We start from the raw sequence: 25,482 nt of genomic DNA on the forward strand, positions 1-25,482 counted from the left end.
ACCAAACATGGAGGCCAACAAATTCCCATACCCTCCATGTTGTCCACAATAAAACTACACCAAAACACAATCTTTCAATACAACCACATCAGCAAAGCACAAAACCCTATAAATATTTGTTGGTCCAGACAAAATAACACCATTGAGAGCATCCACAACAGCACAATACAACAATACTACACTACACAACAGCTTCTCTAAACAATCTTCTATAACTTAAAATATTCATTTCTCCAATCACTTTTAAAATCTTTTATGTTTAATTTTTATCGATTACATTTTACAGTAACAAATATATTTTTGACAATATCATTTTTAAGATAAAATAATATATAAAATAAAGATATTTTTTGACAAATATATTTTTTCTGAACTAACTCAAGGGCTTGCCCCTGTAGTTAGTTATTTAATCAATGGTCATAACTATACAATGGGATACTACCTAATCGATGTTATTTATCCTTCATGGGCTACTTTCGTGTAATCAATCCCCCTGTCACAAACTATGAAGACCAAATATTTTGTAAGGTGTCAAGAAGGTGCCAAAAAAGATGTGGAACGTGCATTTGGAGTGCTACAATCTCAATTCGCAATTGTATATGGATCTGCTTGTTATTTTGAGACTAAAACACTTAAAGAGATTATGCTCACATGTGTCATAGTACAAAACATGATCATTAAAGACGAGCGACATTACACCTTCAATCAAATATGTCTTTCATATATGATAAAATCGATGAAAGTCCTTCATCAATAGAAGTGCCAGAAGAACATGCATATGAACTTATGGATTTCATAGATCAATATTTTTACTTTTTAATTATCTTCTTATGTAATTTTAATGTAGTTTTAAGTTTATTCAATAAAAATATAGTTTATGTTGTTATTTTAACTATCAATAATTTTTGGCTATTAAATATTCAGTAATAATCTGAAACTAAATAAAAGAAAATTATGGAAAGTAAAGAAATAACAATAACAAGGGATAATAGAAATAAAGAAACGGAAAAAATATTTCATGACGTTTTTGAGCACAAACTAAATAAAAAGAAAAATAAGAAAAATAAAGAAGTAAAATTGTATGTAATTCTCACGAGTAAAGAGAGCACAAATAAAGAAAGAAAAAAAAAAAAGTAATTCATGATTGTAGTTGTCATATGTGGGCCCATTCCAATATTTTCTATATCAAAAAAGCTAATTAGTTCCTGTATTTTACAAGAACCGTTGGGAACAAAATTTTCAACTTTTTTTTGATTTTGATCCTTTAAAATGGCAGATATGATGAGTTTACGAGAGTCATGTGGATACTCTAATAATGTAATTAATTTAAGGACAATATTAGAAACCCAAAATATTATTACTAAAAGTCCCCTAAATCTATGTGTTATCAAACTAAAAATTGATTAAAAACACATATATAGAACCTACTTCACATCTCACACTTCTGGTGCGTTTGGTACGAGGGTAATGAGGTGTAATAGTTACAAGGGTAATTAAATTTTAAGTTTACTTGTGTTTGTTATGTCAGTATAACTTTTATCCCTGTAATAAATTTTAGTAATTGAGCTTATTTTTTACACATAAAGTTTACTAGTGGGGGACCTGGGTAATAAAAAGTAATGAGAAGTTTTACTCCAACCTATTACCCCCTTAAATAAAAAATTCTAAAAGCCCATAAGTTGTATATACACATATATATTATATATTATATATATGTATATATATACACGTATATATTATATATTATATATATGTATATATATATACATATATCTATCTATTATCTATTATCTATCTATTATCTATTATCTATTATCTATTATTATTATTATTATATACTCTAAAAGCCGAAGTTTTCCTTGAATTTTGTGGCGAGTCCGGAGGTGTTTTGCGTAGTTGCGCGGTTGGGGCTTTCGTTGGACTCAGTTGTCCGTTGGATGTGTTTGTTCCAATTTCATCTGATGGCTGTGGTTGGTAGTTGATGGTCATGTTTCATTTTGTCCGCATGTGGCCTTCTGTTGTCGTATTTTGTGAGAATCTGTTTGTTTATTTTCTCTGTCGACTTTTTCACTTTGGCAGTGTGGCCTGCGGTTCATGCACCTGGGTGTTCGCAGTGGAGTCATTTGTGTTGTTCTCTCCCTCTGGGTTTTGGTGTTTGCAGCATCAGCACAGGTGCACGGCGGTGGAAGTTGTTTATCATCGTCGGATTCTTGAGTTGTTTGTTGGTGCTCCTTGGCTCTTTTTCATCTTCTTTGCAGGTGATGAGTAAAGTGTTTATGGTGTGATTTTTTAGTTTTTCTCTTTTGCAGTGGTGTGAGGATCAAGTTGCGTGGGTGTGCATTGCTGCGTTAGTTTCACAGAGGTAGTTTATCGGCGTCTTCCGTTGTTAAGGTGAGTCTGATTTTTTTTTTGTTTTCGTATTTTTTTTTTCGTCGATTCTTTTGTTCTTCTTTGTTGTGTTCGTTGTTTGTTTCATTTGATTTGTTGTTATCAATTGCTTCTATTCGTGAATTGCTTGGATTTTATGTGTGCCTTTGCTATTGTATGCTATTTTCGTCATTTCGTCTCAAAAACCATAAGGTGGAGAAGCACGCATACCCAGTTTCCGAGGAACACCGATGAAGATAGAGTGATGGAGATTGTCGAGGAGCGGAAACCAGAGCTTTCGTAGGTCTTAGTGTGCAAACAATGGTCTCTCTAACATCAATCAATGGGTGAATTTCATATGAGACATTTTCGTTAATTTGTTTATGGTTTTTATGAAGCTGGAGTTGAAATAAACCAATAGACTCTGACATCAATGAATGGATGAATTTCGTATTAGATACCTTGGTAAATTAAGCACCAGACTTGAATAGAGGGAGAAAGAAGGGATGGGTTGTAGTATTTTCACAAGGAGAATTTCTGTTGAAGAGTTTGAACAAGATAGATAGTGATGCTTATTCTCTTGCAGCCTGAAAGTTGATCTGTTTAAGAAACAATGGGGGATTTTATTTTTCACCCAAAAAAAGGGAGGACAATCCCAACTTTTTAGTAGACTGTTTCCATCATACTTTATATCTGATGCTTGGATTTGCTCTTAAATTTGTTTTGCTATCCTATGAGTATATATTTATGCGTATGTATATGTATATGATGGCGTGCTTTGTTTGAGTGAGCCCTATAATTATTAAAAAGTGATAATTGTTAGCAATAAAGAATCCTTTCCTTCTGGAATTTTTGGTGTGCTTGAATAAATGAAAACCAATGTTTAGTTCGTTAAATTGACAGTGTCTTTCGTTAGCCTTTATGATATCATTTCACTAAATTTGTTTAGGAGGGAAAAATGTGTTCATACTGAAGAGTGAAATAAAGAAAATATAATCTTGAGTTTTTTTGAAACTTATTTTTCTTGCTCCATTTTTCATGCAGCTCTGTTTTTAGACAATACTTCAATAACTACTTTCTGTCTTCATGTCTCTGCTTTGTCAATCAATAATTTTGTTGTGGTTGGTCTCCTCCAATCATGCTTTATTTCAACTCCAGCTTTGTAAAACCCATAGAAAAATTTACCAAGGTCGCTAATAAGAAATTCATCCATTGATTGATCTTAGAGGGCAGATTGTTTGCACAATAAGACGTACGAAGTGTCTGCTTTGCACTGCTAGACAATCTCCATCACTCTTATCTTCATCACTCTTTGCCCAAAACTAGGTATGTGCTTTAACTTATTCTCATTATTTAATCATTCGGCCAGTCTTTTGCTTTCTTTGTCTATAGTTCTATTAATTCTTTCCACATACTACATCAATATTTTGTATGTCACTTTCTCTTTTACGGTTCAATGTAGACACTGGCGTTATTTTTTTTCTTCAAAACTTTCTTTCAGTACTTTTATAAATGTACTGCTATGTTCTGTTGTTTAAAGTGGGAGTTAGTTTTACCTTTTAATTACTATTATTTAATTAAATGTCTTTAGGATGGAAAAAGGGGAGTGCAGTACACAAAATAGAAATTTGCGTAGGCAACTTATGAGGAATAGAAGAAGCACATGTGACATATATGCTTCTCTCAATGCCTCTTCTTCTTCTATTCCACAATCTACAAATAAGCGCCAAGCAGTTCGTCATGGAATATTTGATGTTGTCACAAATTCTGCTGAAGCTGATTTAGTTGGAAGTGATGACACTATTCCTTTTACGTTCGGTGGACCAGACTATGCATGTCAATATTGTGGGGCTATTTTCTGGTTTGAAGAGCGCCTTAAAACTGGTGGCTCTCAACTCCCGGTATACTCCCTTTGTTGTAGGCAAGGTCGGATTAAGCTTCCAGAACTCAGAGAACCTCCCGAACCATTGAAGTCTCTATTAGATTATAATGGCAGTGAGACTTCTAAGCTTTTTCGACAGCAAATAAGGGCCTATAATTCCATCTTTGGATTGACTTCTACTGGTGGGAAGATTGACAGATCTATCAATGATGGTGACGCCCCTTATATATTCAGGCTAAATGGTCAAAATCACCATATGATTGGATCATTACTTCCTCTGGCTGGTGAAAGGCCTCAATTTGCTCAACTATACATCTATGACACAGACAATGAAGTTGCAAATAGAGTTGCTGCTATTGGTGACCATGGCAGAGAACCTCATATCGATGAAGCTATTGTGTCCCAACTTATAGATATGTTTGATAGAGTTAATGCCTTGGTCAAAATCTTTCGCATGGCAAGGGATCGATTTAGAAATGGTGAAATGCATTCTCTGTCATTAAGGCTCTGTGAGAAACGTCTCACTGATACAATGCAATACAACTCACCAGTTGGCCCTCAAGTTGCTGGCTTATTTGTTGGAGAGCTTGGCAATAGCGAAGAAGGACGTGATATAATTGTGGAGCACCAATCGGGAGCATTAAAGCGTATTAATGATTTGCATCCGTGCTTCATGGCGATGCAATATCCTCTTCTTTTTCCATATGGAGAAGATGGTTATACACTTGACATCCCTTATCAAAATACCCCTGGAGCAGCTAAATTGAAACGAAAATTCGTTACCAGACGTGAATATTATGCCTATATGTTGCAGCAGCGAAACGTTGGTCGTGGGTCAGTTATTCTTGGAGGGAGATTGTTTCAACAATATATTGTGGATGCATTTACATGCATAGAAGATGAAAGACTACGATACATTCGATTCAAATATCAACAAGAGCATTTCAGATCTGAAATCTATAGTGGTATGCAAGATGCATTTCTCCGAGGTGATATAAATGCTAAATCTATTGGCAAACGTATTATCTTACCTTCAAGCTTCACTGGCAGCCCACGATATATGATCCAACACTATCACGATGCTATGGCAATTTGCCGATCACGAGGAAATCCCGATCTTTTTATCACTTTTACATGCAATGTTCAATGGATTGAAATTCGTCAAGCACTCAATCTCATTCCAGGTCAGAAAGCAGAGGATAGACCTGATATTATATCTCGCGTTTTTCACATGAAGCTAGCAGAGTTAATGAGGGATATCAAACAACGTAACTACTTTGGACAAGCTGTTGGCGCCATTTACACAGTTGAATTCCAGAAAAGAGGCCTACCTCATGTTCACATCATCATATGGTTGCACCAAAATGACAAATTCCCAGCATCTGCTGATATCAACATAATCATTTCTGCGGAGATTCCCGATTGCAGAAAAGAACCCGATTTGTTCAATGTTGTGTCACGATTTATGTTCCATGGCCCTTGCGGTTTGGCAAATCCTAAGGCACCATGTATAAAGAATGGAAAATGCTCCAAGCACTTCCCTAGAAGATATTGCAATGAGACTATTGTCGGTGAAGATGGTTTTGCAATTTATAGGAGACGCAATGACGGTAAAACTGTAATGAAGCAAGGAGTACCACTTGACAACAGGTTTATTGTCCCCTATAACAAAGGTCTTTTGCTGAAATATCAAGGCCATATCAATGTGGAATGGTGCAACCAGTCCAGATCCATAAAATATCTATTTAAATATATTAATAAAGGCCCAGATAGGACACGAGCTCTTCTCCAAGAAAATGCTGATGCTATTTCACCAATTGATTCAGAGGTAGTTGATGAAATAAAGATATATATAGACTGCAGGTATCTATGTGCCTATGAGTCTGCTTGGAGGATATTTGAGTTTGAGATACATTGTAAGTATCCTGCTGTGCAAAATCTCACCATACACTTACCTCAAATGAATAACATTGTCTTTCGGGGAGATATGAATATTACTGAAGTCCTCCATCAACCTGGTCTAGAGAAAACGATGTTGACAGAGTGGATGTTCACAAACACTATCTCTCCTGATGCCCGTCAATTAACATACACTGAATTCCCTTCATTTTGGAGGTGGGATGAAAAAATAAAATCTGGTTGCGCAGGCAAAGAGGACATTCAATCGGCCGCATATCCTACGTTCACCCTTCTGCGGGAGAAATTTATTATCTGCGGATGCTGCTTGCTTATGTCAAAGGAGCAACTAATTTTAGTGATATAAGAACTGTGAATGAAACAACATACAACACATTTAAGGAAGCATGCAATGCAATGGGACTAACTGGAAATGATCGAGAATGGCATGATGCCCTTCACGAAGCTGCCAATTGGGCTACTTCTCATGAACTCAGGACTCTTTTTGTGACATTAATTATGTTTTGTGAAGTTGCTGATTCAAAAAGGCTATTCGATGCACATCTCAACAATTTCCAGGATGACATCATTTACAAGCTCCAGAATAGATTTGCCATGGGTCCTTCAACAATATCACCTTCACACATCAGAGATCAAGTACTACTTGAAATTGATGCTATATTATCAAAGAATGGAGCCTGTCTTAGTGACTATAATCTACCACTACCTACGAATACATTGGTGCAGCAACTCAGCAACACTATGTTAAGAGAAGAGCTGACTTATGACATAAATGAACTACTCCTTTGTGCTAACAATATGGAGCAGCAGCTCAACATCGAACAAAGGAACATATATGATGCAATTTTAAATGCAGTATATGCTGAAAAAGGAGGTCTCTTTTTCCTTTATGGTCATGGAGGAACTGGCAAAACCTTTGTGTACAAAGCTATTATTAGTCGTTTGCGTTCAGCAGGAAGAATTGTTCTTGCCGTCGCATCTTCTGGAATAGCTTCTTTGTTGCTACCTGGAGGTCGAACAGCTCATTCACGATTTAAAATACCAATAAATATCCATGACCACTCAACATGCCATATGAAAAAAGGGACCCAACTTGCTGATCTCTTGGAGAAAACAAGTCTCATAGTATGGGATGAAGCACCTATGGCACACCGTAATTGCTTCGAAGCACTCGATAGGTCATTAAATGACATTCTAGATATTGATGAATTAGATGGCACATATCGACCTTTTGGAGGAAAGGTTGTTTTGCTTGGTGGTGATTTTAGACAAATCCTTCCAGTGGTTCCTAAAGGTTCCAGCTTTGACACTGTTAATGCATGTATTGCTAGATCTAATCTATGGAAGCACTGTAAATTTTTTTACTTGAAGACAAATATGCGATTATCAGCAAAGGGTTTAAGCAATGAAGAGAAACTACAATTGACCTCCTTTTCTGAGTGGCTCTTGGATGTTGGAGAGGGCAAAATTGAAGCAACCAAAATGGATGAGGAAGAAGATTATCCAACGTGGATTAAGGTGCCAGATCATCTTCAAGTACATTCTGAAATGGGAGATATAGAGGCTATCACATCTGAAGTTTATGATAACTTATCATCAATGTACTCTGACCCAGCATACTTAAAGCAAAGAGCTATTATAACAGGCACAAATGCAGCAGTGGATGAGTTAAATTGTCATGTATTGTCATTGATACCAACTGAGCAAAGAATATATCTTAGCTATGATTACATTTCTAATGATGACAATGCATCAGATGATATGGATGTTCTTTATCCACCAGAATTCTTAAATTCTCTAACATTCAATGGAGTCCCAAATCATGAACTTCAGTTGAAAATACATTCGCCCGTGATGCTGTTAAGAAACCTCAATCAGAATAGTGGATTATGCAATGGAAGAAGGCTAATAATCTCAAGACTGGGTGAAAGAGTTGTAGAAGCCAATATTATTTTAGGTACCCATATAGGCAACAGGGTATACATTCCAAGGATAATAATGACAGCTACAGAAGCAAAATGGCCATTCACCATGAAAAGAAGACAGTTCCCTCTTAGATTGTGTTATGCCATGACCATAAACAAAAGTCAAGGGCAAACACTAGACAAAGTTGGGCTATATCTCCCGAAGCCAATTTTCGCTCATGGCCAATTATATGTAGCTTTGTCCCGTGTTACAACATATAAAGGCCTAAGAATTCTTATAAGGAACACAACAGATGAACCAATGTTGTATACCAAAAATATTGTCTATGATGAAATCTTTAATAACCTTTAGCAAACAGCAGGGTATTTCCTCTTCTTTTCCCAATGCCAAAAAATACATAACATATTACTATACAGAATGATGAAAACAATATACCTTACAGTTTGTGCTTCTTATTTTCACCAATGCAGGTTTTCGACACTATGGACTCCACTCCATTGGCAGAATTACAGATTGGACAACGGAACTACAAGATTACATGTCATGTGACAAAGATATGGGATGCCACAAATCCAACAATGCAAGATCAACTAATGTCAGTTGATTTTATGTTGGTTGACAATCAGGTATAAAAATATTTTTGATCCTTACCCTAACTTTTTAAATAATCAGACTGCCAACAAAATATATATTGAACGCACAGTAGCCATTCAAGTAAGCCATATAATGCTCATTTAACACTATGTAAATATTGGAGCAGGCGATGGCCATTCAAGGATCAATTCGAAAGGAAGATGCGGCCCGAATGAAAGAACTAATTAAAGAAGGACAAATTTATACATTTTCCAACTTCATTGTCACAGCTGCGAAAAAGAACTTTCGTGTATGCCACCACAAGCTTATGATTCGTCTTGGGACATGGAGCATAATAAAAGAGATAATGGATCATCAACTGCAAATCCCAAATCACAGCTTCTCTCTGATAGATGACAAAGAACTAGAATCAAGATTATACAATGATATGTACCTCACAGGTATGAAAAGTTCACAACAACTTCTCTATCTTAATGCCTTCTAAGAATAAAAAAAATACCTACCAATCTCTTAATCATCTTTTTGAGCTCTGCAGATATAGTTGGTCATCTCACATCAGTCACCAAAGTCAGCTATGCCTACGTAAATGGGAGAAATGTCGCGAAAAAAAATCTCATCATTCAAACCTTGAGGTGAGGAACAATCAAATCACTCAAACCTTGACGGAATTAACATACATTTTTTTTCTTTTCATACATAAATAAACATGGAATTATGCATGTCATGATTATTCAAAAGAAACACAACAACAAATTAACTGCCACATACATAGCATCAGATTCACTTATAATTGAGTTCCCTAATTAGTCAATCATATCTTTCTATAAACACACACACACATAGAAGACAAAGTAGTTTACATCCCAACAATATCATAGTATGTCCTATTTTTACTATCAAATGTCAATCAATAGATACATATATTTCCTGGGGAAACATTTAAGTGATCAAATTTATGCCATATATCGAATATTCAACCACCAAACTTACATATCACGACTTACAAAATTATTAATGTCTACAGCATGAAGGACATTCCAGTCACACTTTGGGGGACAAATGCAGAGGGATTTGATGAAAAAAATGTTATTGACCTTGCACGAAAAGAGCCTCTCATTGCAATCCTTACAGCTATGACTGTAAGAGCATTTAAAGGTAATTCAACAAGCTCTTATTCCTTAATGTTCAATGCTTCATTTTTATCAGCAGAACAACTACTATTCTCTTCTTTCTCATAATGAAATGTCAATTAAGAAAAAAAATATTACACCTCTTCTGTGGAGAATCACAAATTACTTAAAAATTAATATTTAACCTTAAAATTTACGGCTGAGAACAAAATATACTTAAGTATTCCCAATATTTACGTTATTAAAACTATGAGATGGAATTCTACACCCATTTAGGTGCTTCATATTACCTTTTTCATTAAATCTAACAAAAAAATGCCATTATATATAGACCTCAAATAAGAAGAGGTACTACATCCTACAAATCATATATTGCATATATATGCCTAACCAGCTGGGTATATATCTATATATATTGTTCAATGACTCGCACATACATTTCGGACCTTCAAGAGCAATTTATATGCACTATAATTATACATTGTATATTGCTAATTACATGCTCATGGTCTATGATTGTAGGAGAAACCACACTATCAAGCACATCAGCAACACGGATATATTTAAATCTAGACACCGAAGATGTTCATGCTTTCCGCAGCAGGTCAAAAATCTGCTAAAAAATCCTTTGCTCTATTGCTAATATTCAAAAACATAATCATACATTACTCCCTTACTATTAATCATTCAATTCTATGTAGACTTGCTTATCCACTTGAGGTTACAACATTGGCCCAATCTCCAGAAGATAAACAAAGTCATGTCAATGCTGCAATAAGTTCCAGAAAGACTATCTACGAGCTACTTCGTCTGGATCGATTTGCTGATCTGGTACATCATTAACCAACATCACCACAACTAAAAATGCAAGAAAGCAATAACACATTTCGTCGTCCTAATTATTATTATTTTCTAATCATGGCAGGGGAAAAAGTTTATCTGTGAAGCAACAATAAAAGAGATTGACGCAAGTAGAGGATGGTGGTACAATGCATGTTCAAAGTGCAAAGTAGGAGTTACAAACTATGATGGCATCCTTTCTTGCAGGAAGTGTGGCCCAATAGAAAGTCTTCCAATACCATGGTAAGAACATAACTAATTTCCATTACCTTACTAACGCTCCCTTCTTTCCATTCAGAAAAACACAAAAAAAAATATTAATTAAACAATCTCAAATCTTTGAAAGGTATAAATTGGATGCCATAGCTGCTGATGATTCTGGTGAAGCCCATTTCTTTATGTTTGGAAAAATGTGGAGAAGTTGGTGAAAGTACCAGCCACTCAACTCTCTAATCTTCCCTCTTCCAACTGAATTGTTGTGCCACCCATCATCGAGCAAATCTGTGGTCAAAAATACACATTCACAGTCTCAATTAATGAACGAGAAATCACTATGCCAGATCTAACATTCAATATCTCACAAGTCATTAAAGAGACACCACCAGGTAACAAACCATAGATGACACCACTTTTACACCACATTTTCTTCATTGTACAACAATGTTTGTGACTTCTATTTAGCCTTCTCTACTTTCACCCACGTTTTTGTATTAACGCTTTCTCATTATCGACTACGTTTTCTTTCCATACATCAACATTCCTCGCCTCTCTTACAGGTCATAATCCTGAGATAAGAATCGTAGAGGACGAACATCACCTACTCAGCAACAAGAAGCAACATAAAAGAACAAGGTTAGAAAGCAACTTACATTACCAGAGATCCTCAAATAATTGCATACATAGGACTCTGCATACTTCTTTATATCATTGTCCAACCACTCATAATCAATTTCTTTGATTCATTATTTCATAGGGAATCAGATATGCAGAACCAACTACATAAAAAAATACACATCATTCCAGAGACAGAGTATGCTGCTCAAAATACCAACAAATGACATGTTCCAATCGATGGAAACTAAAGTAGATATGCATTTTGCCTTCAGAGCTCCCCATGCATTTTGCCTTTGAACCTCCCCATGTGTCAATGTCTGCAACGGCTGCAAAAAGGATAAATATTTTGCCACTGAACAGTAAACATTGACAGGTTAATGGTAACACCATCGATGACAAAGCTTGGGAAGAATTTTTGCTGACTATTATGAATCCTTATGATTGTACATATACTAAACTTTGTGACTATGATGAATCCTTATCATTGTACATATACTAAACTTCGTGACTATTATGAATCCTTATCATTGTACATATACTAAAGTTTGTACTGAATGACTAATCTTCCTGTAAGTAAAAAAACATAATACTTATACTAGAATGTTACAAGGTTGACCACAAATACCTTACCTACCCTTGAAATGACTTCCCATACATCATCTCTGGCACACCAATCTTGACATCATCTTCAAATCTCAAAACAAGGCTTCACGATCTTTCCACTCTCTAGAAAAAGACTTTTGTTTAATTCCTTCCGTACTTACCACTTCCGTGCATGAATCGACAATGACAAAACATCTTCAATCCATTCTCTCATTTCTACAAAATCCAATCTCTTTTTTACACGAGTAACACAAACAACACATCAATTTAATATGTCTGACAAGAAGAAAAGAAAGTAAAAAATATAAAGCATCATCAAACCACTATATAGCTTACAAATGTAAGGTATTGATTCAAATGCATCCAAAACATATCAGTCATCAAAATCAACAACTATAACCAACGCAATCACCACCCCAAAATTCTAAACGAACCTGCTGCTAACTCAACCAGCTCACAAAGGAGGTTTTGTGCATTCTCGAATATTTAAGGAACCTCTTGAAGATATCCTGCTGCAACTTAAATTCTAAAAAGGTACAATACTTTAAATTCTTCTGCAATTCACTTCCTTAACTTCATTTTCACATGGACAATCAATACCACCTCCTCAGTGCTGAACTGATCTCATAAAATTTTTCCCTCAACAGTTTGTCGCCTTTCATTATTAGTCAACTTCAAAGTTCATGCTTACAGCCTCCAAGCATTTTTATTCTTTGCAATTGTCTTCTTTCATATCATATCCTTCTTTCCCCCACGTATCTATATGCACATCTCAAAATCATATCAATTACTTCTGAAAATTAAATTTACACACTCTGATTTAATGCAAAAGACAATATGAGACTTGCTTGCATGAAGCTTTACGGTGACAATTGATTGCTCAATTTCACAATAGAATCTACACTGGAGATTGGGTCTAAGAGCCATGAATACAACCTAATCTTTGAATTTCTTACCTCAAATTTATGCAGGAAATCACAGCAATATGTTTACAAAAACTTTGACAAGAAAGCTGGACATGAATAAATTATCACCAACCAAACATGCTCAAGCTATAAGCAGCATCGATTGGTTGGCAACATGGTTAGAAGCAGCTGCCACAGATCCACCAGATCTACAAGAAAACCAGCTATCAATCTTAATCGACGCATCAGAGGACCTCAACCAACAACGAGCACAATTGAAAAGAAGTCTTCAATTCAAACTTGCAACAAATGATGACTATAATGATGTCCAGCTGATCAACCAGAATGAAGATGTGAACAAGCAAATGATCACACATGCCGTTGACAAACTGATGAAAGATACAATACTACTCCATGTAAAAGTTATTCCAGCAACATATGGAGAACACAACAAGAAGTTCTACTTCCCACAACTAAAGACACTATATGAAAGAGGTTACCAGAACTACCTCAACCTACAACAAATGATGGAAAAATACTCCAATACTGCTGTCGCAGACCAAGTGCTCCAAATTCAAGATACTCTACACAAAAATGAAGACCTAGATCAAATCAAGAGTAATGTCGAACACATGGACTGGTGCAGGCTACAGCTGAGAACACTTAACTTCGATATGATTAGACATTTGAAATACAATATGGACAACTACGCTGAAGATGATTCTGCGATAGGCGAAACAAATGCAGCAACTCCTGAAAATATTACTCCAACCAACCGTAATGGGAAAGTCTTCATACCCTACATTGAGGATGTCAACAATATTGCCATGGCTGTTGACTATATTGCAGCAAAGCTGGAGACAATGACCCAAGGTTCTGCTACCATGATAAATCATTTACTTCTTATGTTGTCTAATTTTCAGTCACGTCTTCTTATTCACGTCTTTTATTACCGACTATACTTTCTTTCCATAGATGAACATTCCTCGCCTCTTTTACAGGTCTCAATCCTGAGATAAGAATCGCAGAGAATGAACAACACCTACTCAGCAACAACCAGCAGCATAAAACCACAAGGTTAGAAAGCAACTTATATTACCAGAGATCCTCAAATCCTTGCATACATAAGACTATGCATACTTCTTTATATCACAACATGTTTCTCTAATTACTTCTTACCATTGTCTAGCAACTCATAATCAATTTCTCTGATTCATTATTTCACAGGGAATCAGATTTGCAGAACGAACTACATAACGAAAAACACATGATTCCAGATACAGAGTATGCTGCTCAAACCACCAAGAAATGACATGTTCCACTCCATGGAAACTAAAGTACATATGCATTTTGCCTTCAGAGCTCCCCATGCATTTTGCCTTCGAACCTCCCCATGTCTCATTGTCTGCAACGACTGCAAAAAAGAAAAATATTTTGCTACTTAACAGAAAACGTTGACAGGATAATGGTAACACCATTGATGACAAAGCTTGGGAAGAATTTTTGCAGACTATTATGAATCCTTATGATTGTACATATACTAAACTTTGTCACTATGATGAATCCATATGATTGTACATATACTAAGGTTTCTACCTAATGACTAACTTTTTTATAACAAAAAAACATAATACTTATATTAGATACAGTAATGGGATCCTCTTTGTTGGCACCTTTCTTTCAAATATTCTACTAACTCCAAGAAAAAATTCAAAAACACTCACATTATTAGGGAACAAATAAATACCTTAAATACGATTCAAACAATACATTACACACGACCACAACAACACAACTACAAACCTACAACTCCATAACCAACCAAATACAAAACCCGCAGCAACGCGCGGGCACCAATCTAGTATATATATACACACAGACACACACATATATACACACACACATATATATAGACACACACTCACATATATATATACACACACACTCACATATGCACTGTCTGTGTGTATATACACACATATACATACACACACATATGCACTGTCTGTGTATATATATAGATACATATATATATATATATATACATATGCACTATCTGTGTATATATACACACACATATATATATATATGTATATATATATATACACACATATAAATATACACACACATATAAATATATACATATGCACCGTCTATATATATATATATATATATATATATATAAATATAAATATAAATATATAAATATTATATATATATATATAAATAAATAATGTCGAGCTTGGGTCGGGCTCGGGCTGAGCCAAAATTGGCCTGAGGTGTCTGGCTTCAGTTTGGGCTGACCCAAAAAATGGAGCCCATGTCCGCCCAAGGGGTTTGGCAGGGCCGAGCTTGAACCTAGGCCCGCGGGCCAAATGATGACCCCCTACTCTTGTGTTACGTCTTTGTCATGGATTTGAATGTTATCAGATTATTTTGTTGAAATTGTTAACAATTGTTATTATATATATATATGTCTGGCTGTGTGTGTATATATATGCATATGTATCTATATTTTTAAAATTTTGGTACATGATAGTCGTAACAATAAAAAACATAATCTCACTTTTTCCTAGTTTGGTTCATTACAATAATAACAAACAAGGGTAATGGTATTACACCAGTAATGTATAGTCGTAACAAACAAGAGTAAGGAATACTTGGGTAAATTTTACCCTTCTTTACCAAACAAGGGTAATACTTATTCTCCGTAATTATTATTACCCTTGTAACATTTACATGGATAACAAATTATACCCTCAAATTCTTACCCTCTTACCAAACGCACCCTTCATATTAAATGGGTCTTTTGAGGATAACTTTTTGAGGGTCATTCTTAATTTAAATAAACAAGCGGACATCATCATTATGTTCATCTCATCTCAGCATTGATAAGCTTTTCAAAAGAAGAAGAGCTTTCATGGGGCCCGTCAATTTTGACCATAATCACTGATATTTAATTTCATGATGGCTTCTCTTCCTAATTTCATTTTTCAACTTTTACTTCCACCCTAAAAGGCCAAAACCCCTGAAATTATACATAACCATTTCGTCTTACGAACATGTGTTGGGAACGAAATCAATAACAAGGAACAAACGAAAATCAAACAATCGAAAAACAAGAGGCAGAGATTTACGAGGTTTGGTTAATCAAAAGTCAAGCAATTGGATTTATTGGTCTTCACCTCCGTTTCAGAAAGTAAACTTCCCAAAAATCCATTTACAAGATCTGCAACAATCTTCTTGGATTAGATTATCAAATCGGGTCACCGCACATAAAACAGGCTCCTCCCAACAACATGGCATTTTGGTCCTTCCACAATTTAATCATGCACTGTTAAACTCTAGTTTTTGTATAAATACACATTAAAATCTCTAATAATGTACAAAAAGACAACAACATTAACAAAAATACCCTCTAGCCGGAATCCATGTCGCCGACCGCGGGACTAAATTCTCCGCTCCTGCCGGATTCTCCAGTGAAGCGAGCATCGGTATCTGGTGCTGTATTCAACGTTTCAACAAGCATAATTGGAGCAGGAATTATGTCAATACCTGCAACAATCAAGGTGCTTGGTGTGATACCAGCTTTTGTGTTGATTGTGGGTATTGGTTGGTTAGCTGAGATTTCTGTGGAGTTTCTCATGAGGTTTACACATTCTGGGGAATCAAGGACTTATGCTGGTGTCATGAGGGAATCATATGGGAAGGCTGGGTCACTGCTTGTGCAGATTTGTGTGATGATCACCAATTTTGGGTGTTTGATCATTTATTTGATCATTATTGGTAAGTTAAATCCATTTTTGAACTAAAAATTCTGTGCTTTTGTTGTGGGTGTGGTTAGAAATATTTCTTTGGAACATTAAATCATGCTAATTTGAACTCCTGGAAATTATCTTGCTTGATTGGTTGATAGTGGGTAGTGATTGATGTTAGGATTTCTTTTTTTCTTTGTTGGTAAACGAGCTCAACATATCTATCGAATAGTTTGGTCAACTCTAAAATCGAGCATCCAATCCAACTCACTCCATGTTGGCGACAGAAAGGACCTGACCGAAACCCATGGCGACAGGAAAGACCATCCCAACCAAATCTTACTTTGTTTGATGCTAGGATTTCATTTGTGATCTCTACTTGTGTTGTTTGTTCTGGTATGATCCACAACTATTTTGTTTTCTTATTCTTTTTCTGGTTTCAGAACATCTCCTGTGTGTACTTATTGCTGCAAAATTTGCACTTTTAGATTTACTCATGGAGTTAATATTGTCTTTTAAGTATTTGAGGAATTGACTATTGAGAGTGCAGAGACACTCTGTTTCCCCTGCTAACTTAAAAGAGCAAGATAAAGGGTTTTCGTAATATAATCTGATCCCTGATGTTTCTTGACCATATTTTTTTTCTCCATCAGGAGATGTTCTCTCAGGAAATCAACCTGAAGGATCTCAACATTTTGGTGTTTTGCAAGAATGGTTTGGCGCTCACTGGTGGAATACGCGACCTGTTGCGCTCCTTTTCATTGTTATCTTCATTATGCTCCCATTAGTCTTGTTCCGGCGAGTGGGTCAGTAGATTTCTGATCCTGATACACATTTCTTGCTGTATTAGATATTGTTCTAACTTTCACTTCGAAACCAGCTTTAATCGATTGTAAATTCTGCTATTGTTCAAAAGATATGTTGGAGGACTAATTGTGATTGTGGGAGTTTCGTTCAGTCACTTCTTGTTTGCTAAGTGAAGTCATACTGGATTTTTTTTTTCCCCTAGAATCATTAAGGTTCAGTTCAGCCATATCAGTTCTCCTTGCCGTGGTGTTTGTGGGTATATGTTCAGTGATGGCAATCTCCGCGCTCTTTGAAGGGAAAACAAAGACTCCGCGACTGCTACCACAATTGAACGGCAGTGCCTCCTTCTTTGATCTTTTCACTGCTGTCCCAGTCATTGTAACAGCTTTTACATTTCATTTCAATGGTGAAGCAACCGGCTTGAAAAAAAAACAATGAAGTCGCCACCAATTGATTTTTAGGATGCAATTGGACATCCGTTCTGTTCTACGAGAAAAATGGGCAAGGGGGTCTATTGAGCATGGGGAAGGTGTTAGGCACCCCACAACTCCCGAAATCGGTTACCTTTAGATGTTTTCCTATTTGGCTCTAATTTGTTTTTGAAAATCTCATTTTTGATGGGTCTTATTGGAATGTAAATGAAAAATCCACTTGGAGTGGTTTGGAGAACAAGGTGCACGGGATCATTGGGGCCATTCCCGGCTTGGCCAAGGATTGGAGAAAACACCACTTGGAGTGGGTTTGGATATTTGAAAAAAAAGGGGTTGCACGGGATCATTGGGGCCATTCCCGGCTTGGCCAAAGATTGGATAAGCTAGCACTTGGAGTGAGTTTGGATATTTGGGAAGAAGGGACTCTTGAGGACTTGGTTGATGTACCAAAAGGGCCCACAATCAAGGAATATTCAATTTAAGTCTTACTTACAATTATGTTCTTCATGAGAAAAGAAAGAATCTATTTATGGCTCATTGAATGGGTCAAATATCTTTAAACCCACCGTTGAGTCCGTAAATAAATTCTCCTAATCCCTAAAAACACATTTGCTTTCCGGATCCACGAAATCCAAATGTTTTCAATGAATGCCAATGGAACCCCAATATCTTGAAGGCTCTTTGGTATTTAATCAAAACATAAGGATTCCATAATTTAATCTTGATGTGTTTTATTAATGTTAGACGGCTTGGATTAATCCAATGACTAACGCGTTGCATTTATTTTCATGGCATTCAAACAATCCTAACATGCATCTAAGACATGGCATAATGTGAGAAATCAAAGTCCTAAGCATGCATTCTAATGCAATCATCATTCACAAAATCATCTCCTAATATCTATATGCTTCTAACACCCTAACAAATTTATGTATGCATTTCTATTTTTACATCCACTATTTTTTATCCTATTACAAGGCTTACTCTTTACAATTATGTACACAAGACAAATATAAAATGAGAAATACAAATATTATACAACAATTGGAATATTGCCCATGGGGCCCATTGCTCAAATCCGGTCCAAATCCTCTAAGTATGCTCTCCAGCCCAAATGGTTCATTCGACCCAAACCCCAACAAGTAAACATAAAAATGGGTCAAAATTGTGCTCAAATGTAATATCAAGTTAAATCCACATTTAAAAATTCACATACACATATAAACATACACAAACAGATCCATATATATACATATAACATATACATATAACATATACATATGCACACAGACACGCCATATATATATATATATACACACACAGATACCACATATATATATATATATATATATATATATATACACGCACCACACATATACATATATAAACATATGGACTCAAACGAACTCATATATATATACATACACACCATATAAACATGTACATGATAAACCCATATCCATATACAAACATATATACACCAGTTGCATATAGATATACATATTGAGCATATGAACAAGCAAATGTTTGCACAGACCAGATTTTTATTCAATCCCTACAAGCACCCATAACCCACCTATAGGCATCAACCTTCGTATATTGGACGAACTAAATCAAGTATTTTAAAAAAAAATATTACCACAGTAAACAATATGTTTGAACCGGACATCAACAGCAAAGAACAAACAAACATCCTTCAAATCCAAAACATATTATAGATCATACACATCGGAATAGAACCAGGAGGAACATATCCTAAAGCTTTGCAAAACCACAATCATGAAATCGAACCAAGGGTATTGAAACAGGGTCCGGTATGACACAATTAACACTGGTATGAGTCAAAGAAACGAATCCGGCTTAAGCATGGAGGCAGGGAGCAACACATGAGTTTAGTAAATAAATGCCCATAAATTTGCAGAAATTGAAGCACACACAAAACGAAAATCAGAACTAAAGATGAAAGTTTATGTGAATTATCACCTTTTCAATCCCAAGCTAGAAGAGACAAAATCCTTTTCTTCCCCTTGCTGTTTCTCTCGACCTCCAGCTACTCTGCCTTTTCCCGGTTTCTTCCCTTCTCCCCCTTTTTCTTCTTGTGCGGCGCCTCCCTCTTCTTCCCTTTTTGTTTTTTTTTTTCTTCCTTTTTCCTTCTCTTTTTCTCCCCACTCTCTTTTGTCTCTCACGCCACCTTATACTTTTTGTTTTTTTTTGTTTTGTTTTGTTTTTTGTTTTTTGTCATTTTCTTCTCCATTTTCTTGTTGTGCGGCTCCTCTCTCCTTCTCCCTTTCTTTATTCTTTTTTTTATATTTTTCTCCTCTCCTCTTCTTCCCCTTTTGTTTATTTTTTCTTCTTTTTTCTTCTCTTTTCTCTCCACTCTCTTTTGTCTCTCACGCCACCTTATACCTTTTTTTTTTCTCTTTTTCACTCCACTCTCTTTTGTCTCTCACACCCCCTTATACTTTTTGTTTTTTTTTTTTTTTGTGTTTTGTTTTGTTTTTTGGTTTTTATATTTTTTTATTTTACATTTTTATATTTTTGGGTCGGACGAAAACCGGTTACTACAAATGGTAAAGCTCAGATTCCGCGAAAACAATATAATTGCATGCTGAGATGGATTGTACAAATTTTCTCACACATGCCATTGCCCTCTCAATATGTATGCAGTTCATCCAATTGGTTTCGAGCTCAGCAAGACTTCTGATATGACTACAGCAGTCAGAATTTCAGTCATACTTTGCGCTGCCATCTACTTCTCCATCGGTGTTTTCGGGTACCTTTTGTTTGGGGAGTCGATCCTGTCCGATATACTCGTGAATTTCGACAGAAGTTCTGATACAACAAGTGGTGCATTCCTCAATGACATGGTTAGGTTGAGCTATGCACTTCACCTTGTATTGGTGTTCCCTCTGTTGAACTTCTCTTTAAGAGCAAATATAGATGAACTCATTTTCCCTAAGAAACCTCTCTTGGCAAGGGATAATAAGAGATTCTTGTCCCTCACACTCATCCTTCTAGTCTTGTCTTACATAGCAGCAATCGAAATCCCAGATATTTGGTACTTCTTCCAGTTCATGGGATCAACTTCTGCAGTCTGCCTCGCCTTCATCTTTCCGGGCGCTATAGTTCTGAGGTACACATCTGACATCTGTTTCTTTCCAGATACACACAAATATGAAAATGTAACATGTTTTGAGCTTCTAAAATATGAAACTGTCTCAATGTTAATGACAGGGATGTTCATCGCATATCGACAGCGAACGACAGAATTACCGGAGCAGTAATGATAATTCTGGCTGTAGTAACAAGCATAATTGCCATTTTCACCAATATATATAGCCTATTCACAAGCAAGTCATAATATTTTTCAGGTTTTTCTATGATTCTACTCGTTTGTAGTCCATATGTGTATCATTTTTGTGCAGTGTTGGGATTAGTTATCTGTACTCTTATTATAGCATAAGAGCAAGTTTGTGTGTATTACACCCGAACCATTAGTTGGAGTAGTAAGGATAGTGTGTATCACCTTGATGACCAGGATTCGATTCTCCCTCCCCATTTTAAAAAAGAAAAGAAGAAAAAGTCGTGTGTATTTGGTACCCACAAGTTTAAAATCAATCAGGTTTTTTTTTATGAAAGCAGGCCCATTGATTTCTTAATAAGCAGCATATATACATAAGACTTGGGTTTTAGTTTGAGTTCCATCATCTGATTAGTGCAGGCCCATAAGCTCAAAATGGGTTTTTTTGTAAGAAATAAAGCTCATTTCATGGGACAAGCCTGATTTTGTCCTTGACACAGAGACTCACTCATGAGCTTGTTTTAAGGGTGAAAATGGTCGATTTCAGTCGATTTTTTTACATAAATTTAATCGACCAATCAACAAGTTATTGACAGTTTTTTTTTGGTTTTCGTTTGATTTTTTCAATTTTTTGATATAAAATAAACCGATCAATCTGTTGGTTAACCGTTCGATTCAGTTTTATCGATAAATTTTTCCAGCCCTAATTTGCTTAGTGTCCCGGCTTGGATTACACTCATTTGTCTGGCTTTTACGTAATTTAAGTATAGATCTCACTCACTTCTCTTACACACAAAAACATATATAAATCATTACTATATGTCAAACCAAACTTGTTGTCTTTATTGTTTTAAGTATGTTATCCTTGTAGTGTGAGGGCCCTTATCATTCTTCAACTTTATCGATTTATAAGTTTTGTTTCCATTCTTCACATTTGCATGTGAATGCACTTCAATTCCCCCAATTGCAACTCACGTGACTTTTTTTGTAATATATATATATATATATAGCCATATAGGGTTGGAAATTAAGAAGAATGTGTATAAAATGTCACGAGCAAGATTTCTGCATTGAGTAGTAGTGTCATTGCATGGTTGGCCCTAAGGTATGTGCTCCTTATTTGGTTTTATTTTAATTTTGTTTGTACTTTGGTCACATGCATCATAGTCACAGATATTCAATACAGATCAGAGCTAGTGAGCTACCTATCTCCTTATTTAAAAAAAAAAAACAGAGAGAAAGAAGATATTCTCATTCACTATACAACTTAATTTATTATTGCAACTAAAGAGACTACTATTATATAGTGAAGAAGTGTAGGAGGAGGAGTAAGAAAAGATGGGGGAGGGGAAGGGAAGAGACAAAGATTAAGGATGGAGCAGGAGTATGTACATGGAGAGTATTGTTTTCTTGTAATGATTAATGGGCACACATGTGAATAAGTGGGTACGTACCTTATTTGTCTCTGACAATGCTGCTGCATGCAACCAAACATAGCCCAACTCCAAATCTAATATATATATATATATATATCAACTCTCTCTATATACAATGACATGCATCTAGTGATACTCTCTATTAAGGTATGAAATATAGAAATACCATCTTAATGATTTTACATATATATAAAAGGGAAATGATTTGTAAATTAAGCCTCTTGATTATATATATATATATATATATATATATATACATGTAAGTATTTATGTATGTATGTATACAATGGCGCACACACACAGACACACTCTTAAGTCTTGACATTGATACATATTTAAGAGAAGTAAAAGAATTATATGGAAATTGAAATTATAGTGAGAAGAAATTAAATGGTAGAAGAATGCACGTGAGAGGGATGAAAGCGAAGGAAGAGGTGTTATCTACTAAAATTGAAAGTTGAAAGTAACCCCCGTGAGGAGTGTTTGGAGGCATTCCACATATCACAAACCCCCGTGATATATGATTCCCCTTCTTCCATTCTCTGATCCCCTTAATTTGTTTGCAACTCACGCCTCCTATTCAACAAAATTTAAAAAAAAAAAATGCCTCCTATTATTGATTAATTAAAGGTTCTACAACATGAAACACATAAAACCCTAATTCTTCTTTATCAAATGTTTCTTCACGGGTCCCTTTTTTGGTAAGGACCCGATTGATTACCCTTGTATTGTAATGGTAATTGTATTCATATTATGTTACAATTACATTTTATGAAACAAATAACTTAATAAGATTACCAAGTAACTCAATTCTCGCAATTTGGTTATTCTTATTATTAGGAATATATCCTATTACCATCACAATACAACGAACCAATTGGGGCCCAAATTCAAAGATAATGTATATGAGTATTTTAAGAGAAAGTGATGCAGTAGTCATGGGGGCCGGGGGGGGGGGGGGGTGGGGAGGATCCTTTAGATTGGAGAGCTCAATATATATATATATATATATATATATATATATATACATCCCTCTCTCTCTTTTAAAACATCCTCTGAAAGAGAGCAAAAGCTGAGGAATTTATAAAGAGAAAGAGAGGCGTAGTAAAGTGTAACAATGGTTTCTAGGGAGCACAAGAAAGCAGCAGCAGCAGCACTGCATCAGAAGCTGCAACTTCTTCGTTCCATTACTAATTCTCATGCTGTAATATTCCTTTCATTCCTTTCCTTCTATTGGCTTCTATATATTATCTTCCCCATTCAAATGATCTCTTTTAATTCACCTTTATATCTAATATATCCTTCCATCTATAAGGTATGTATGTATGCATACGCCTTAATTAACTTCTATACGTCCGGTCCCTCTTTTTCATATATATATGTGTGTGTGTGTGTATATATATGAAAATTCAAATGGGTTAATTAGACAATTTACAAGTGTTTGTCCATGTTTTTTTGCAGCATAACAAAACGTCAATCGTTATTGATGCATCAAAGTACATTGAAGATCTGAAAAGAAAAGTAGAAAAATTGAATCAAGATATAGAGGCCTCAGCGCAAACTTCCAGTCATGACCAAAATCCACTGCCTATGGTATTGTATATATGCCTCCAACCTCTATATCTACAGATAATTTTCCTAATTATTAATTGTTAATGTTTCATCTTAATCTTGTTAATTTTCTTTTGTTGTAGGTTTCCGTAGAAACCCTAGAAAAAGGTTATCTGATTAATGTATATTCTGATAAGAGTTGTCCTGGATTGCTCGTCTCTATATTGGAAGCTTTTGAAGAACTCTCTCTAAATGTGCTCCAAGCTAGGGTTTCTTGTACGGACAGTTTTCAATTAGAAGCCATTGGAGGAGAAGTAAGATAATGAATTTCTCTCTATCGTTCTATATATGTATGAATTCTCTTATGAAATCCAAAAATGAAGCCTTAATATGATATCCTAATTTTTAGGATTCACTTTTAGGGTTTATAATAATTTTTAAAAATTTGGAAAAAATATATTTGTATTTTGATTGATTTTATGAACCCAACGATATATTTCTTTTCTTTGAAAAAAAAATTAAATGCAACCAGAAAAGTATAAGAAATGTTTTTTGTTTTATTTCTAAATTATCATGCACTTTTCATGTTGAATTTGATTTTTGTTTCTATCAAAAAATATATCGTTGGTTCGTAAGACCGATCAAAATACAAATATATTTTTTTCAAATTTTTTTTAAAAAAGTTTTGAATCCTAAAAGTCAATACCTCATTTTACGACCTCGTAAGAGAATTCATCTACATATATATGAACTTCAATTACACATATAATGCAAGATTAATGCTTAACATATATATGAACTTCAATTACACATATAATGCAAGATTAACGTTTAATTTTGTATAAGTTTTTTATTAATTGTTTGCAGAATGAAGACGATGGTGAAATTGTTGATGCTCAAGTTGTAAGACAGGCAGTGGTGCAGGCTATTAAGAGATGGAGTAAAAGCATGAATTGATCAGTAATTTATTAAATCCAATGTCATGTATATTTTATTCTCATCTGTTTGTAGATGGTTGGATTAACTCAAGGAACCAGTCATCCATGTTTAGGCTACATATTAAGTGGATTGTCAAGAATTAATGGATCACTTGAATGCATGAAATTAATATGTACTAGGTTATTGTGGATGATTTCCTAGTTACTGTTTGTAGCTAGGTTAGTTACCATTGTAGGATCAAGGTTGTCTTTTTTGAATTGATAT

The 25,482-nt window shown here is 35.2% G+C and overlaps 4 protein-coding genes across 16 annotated transcripts; all 4 read left to right on the forward strand.

Moving 5' to 3' along the window:
* Positions 1 to 1,834: 1,834 nt before the first annotated feature.
* On the forward strand, positions 1,835 to 14,517 carry LOC120001781 (replication protein A 70 kDa DNA-binding subunit-like). 13 transcript variants are annotated; one of them, XM_038850250.1, is made up of 14 exons: positions 1,835 to 1,970; positions 2,080 to 2,221; positions 2,310 to 2,391; positions 3,594 to 3,693; positions 8,563 to 8,718; positions 8,853 to 9,126; positions 9,222 to 9,318; positions 9,711 to 9,841; positions 10,339 to 10,420; positions 10,518 to 10,647; positions 10,742 to 10,899; positions 11,003 to 11,261; positions 11,433 to 11,508; positions 11,630 to 12,045. In XM_038850250.1, the coding sequence occupies exons 5-12, from the start codon at positions 8,575 to 8,577 to the stop codon at positions 11,082 to 11,084; spliced, it is 1,098 nt and encodes a 365-aa protein (XP_038706178.1). In that variant the 5' UTR covers positions 1,835 to 1,970; positions 2,080 to 2,221; positions 2,310 to 2,391; positions 3,594 to 3,693; positions 8,563 to 8,574; the 3' UTR covers positions 11,085 to 11,261; positions 11,433 to 11,508; positions 11,630 to 12,045. The 13 variants fall into 13 exon arrangements, with proteins under 13 accessions (XP_038706178.1, XP_038706254.1, XP_038706190.1 ...); XM_038850326.1 differs by lacking the exons at positions 11,003 to 11,261; positions 11,433 to 11,508; positions 11,630 to 12,045 and adding exons at positions 13,065 to 13,871; positions 14,000 to 14,075; positions 14,226 to 14,517 and having other exon boundaries at positions 1,841 to 2,221; XM_038850262.1 differs by having other exon boundaries at positions 1,841 to 2,258; positions 2,294 to 2,391.
* On the forward strand, positions 1,962 to 8,443 carry LOC119996288. The gene is made up of 5 exons (XM_038842872.1): positions 1,962 to 1,970; positions 2,080 to 2,172; positions 2,310 to 2,362; positions 3,959 to 6,298; positions 6,397 to 8,443. The coding sequence occupies exons 1-5, from the start codon at positions 1,962 to 1,964 to the stop codon at positions 8,441 to 8,443; spliced, it is 4,542 nt and encodes a 1,513-aa protein (XP_038698800.1).
* Positions 14,518 to 16,371: 1,854 nt separating the features above from the next.
* On the forward strand, positions 16,372 to 21,599 carry LOC120005592 (amino acid transporter AVT6C-like). Its single transcript, XM_038855357.1, has 5 exons — positions 16,372 to 16,784; positions 17,407 to 17,559; positions 17,763 to 17,966; positions 20,659 to 21,124; positions 21,226 to 21,599. The coding sequence occupies exons 1-5, from the start codon at positions 16,430 to 16,432 to the stop codon at positions 21,350 to 21,352; spliced, it is 1,305 nt and encodes a 434-aa protein (XP_038711285.1). The 5' UTR covers positions 16,372 to 16,429; the 3' UTR covers positions 21,353 to 21,599.
* Positions 21,600 to 23,762: 2,163 nt separating this feature from the next.
* Positions 23,763 to 25,435, forward strand: LOC120003671 (transcription factor SCREAM2-like). Its single transcript, XM_038852690.1, has 4 exons — positions 23,763 to 23,932; positions 24,190 to 24,321; positions 24,423 to 24,593; positions 25,147 to 25,435. Exons 1-4 carry the CDS (start codon positions 23,846 to 23,848, stop codon positions 25,234 to 25,236), a joined length of 480 nt encoding a protein of 159 aa, XP_038708618.1. The 5' UTR covers positions 23,763 to 23,845; the 3' UTR covers positions 25,237 to 25,435.
* Positions 25,436 to 25,482: the final 47 nt, after the last annotated feature.

This window comes from Tripterygium wilfordii, chromosome 1 (assembly GCF_013401445.1).
Source record: "Tripterygium wilfordii isolate XIE 37 chromosome 1, ASM1340144v1, whole genome shotgun sequence".
Classification (NCBI taxonomy): Eukaryota; Viridiplantae; Streptophyta; class Magnoliopsida; order Celastrales; family Celastraceae; genus Tripterygium; species Tripterygium wilfordii.

What these genes read in the sequence shown, in the direction of transcription:
- LOC119996288 (XM_038842872.1), top strand. An exon ending in TGTTTGCAGCATCAGCACAG is followed by an intron (nt 2,173 to 2,309) that starts GTGCACGGCGGT and finishes TCTCTTTTGCAG; the next exon opens with TGGTGTGAGGATCAAGTTGC. An exon ending in ACGATGTTGACAGAGTGGAT is followed by an intron (nt 6,299 to 6,396) that starts GTTCACAAACAC and finishes CTGGTTGCGCAG; the next exon opens with GCAAAGAGGACATTCAATCG.
- LOC120003671 (XM_038852690.1), top strand. Translation starts at nt 23,846, where the DNA reads ATGGTTTCTAGGGAGCACAAGAAAGCAGCAGCAGCAGCACTGCATCAG. An exon ending in CCATTACTAATTCTCATGCT is followed by an intron (nt 23,933 to 24,189) that starts GTAATATTCCTT and finishes GTTTTTTTGCAG; the next exon opens with CATAACAAAACGTCAATCGT. An exon ending in ACCAAAATCCACTGCCTATG is followed by an intron (nt 24,322 to 24,422) that starts GTATTGTATATA and finishes CTTTTGTTGTAG; the next exon opens with GTTTCCGTAGAAACCCTAGA.
- LOC120001781 (XM_038850250.1), top strand. Translation starts at nt 8,575, where the DNA reads ATGGACTCCACTCCATTGGCAGAATTACAGATTGGACAACGGAACTAC. An exon ending in CAATGATATGTACCTCACAG is followed by an intron (nt 9,127 to 9,221) that starts GTATGAAAAGTT and finishes TGAGCTCTGCAG; the next exon opens with ATATAGTTGGTCATCTCACA. An exon ending in GACTGTAAGAGCATTTAAAG is followed by an intron (nt 9,842 to 10,338) that starts GTAATTCAACAA and finishes CTATGATTGTAG; the next exon opens with GAGAAACCACACTATCAAGC.
- LOC120005592 (XM_038855357.1), top strand. Translation starts at nt 16,430, where the DNA reads ATGTCGCCGACCGCGGGACTAAATTCTCCGCTCCTGCCGGATTCTCCA. An exon ending in AGTCTTGTTCCGGCGAGTGG is followed by an intron (nt 17,560 to 17,762) that starts GTCAGTAGATTT and finishes TTTTTCCCCTAG; the next exon opens with AATCATTAAGGTTCAGTTCA. An exon ending in TTTTACATTTCATTTCAATG is followed by an intron (nt 17,967 to 20,658) that starts GTGAAGCAACCG and finishes ATATGTATGCAG; the next exon opens with TTCATCCAATTGGTTTCGAG.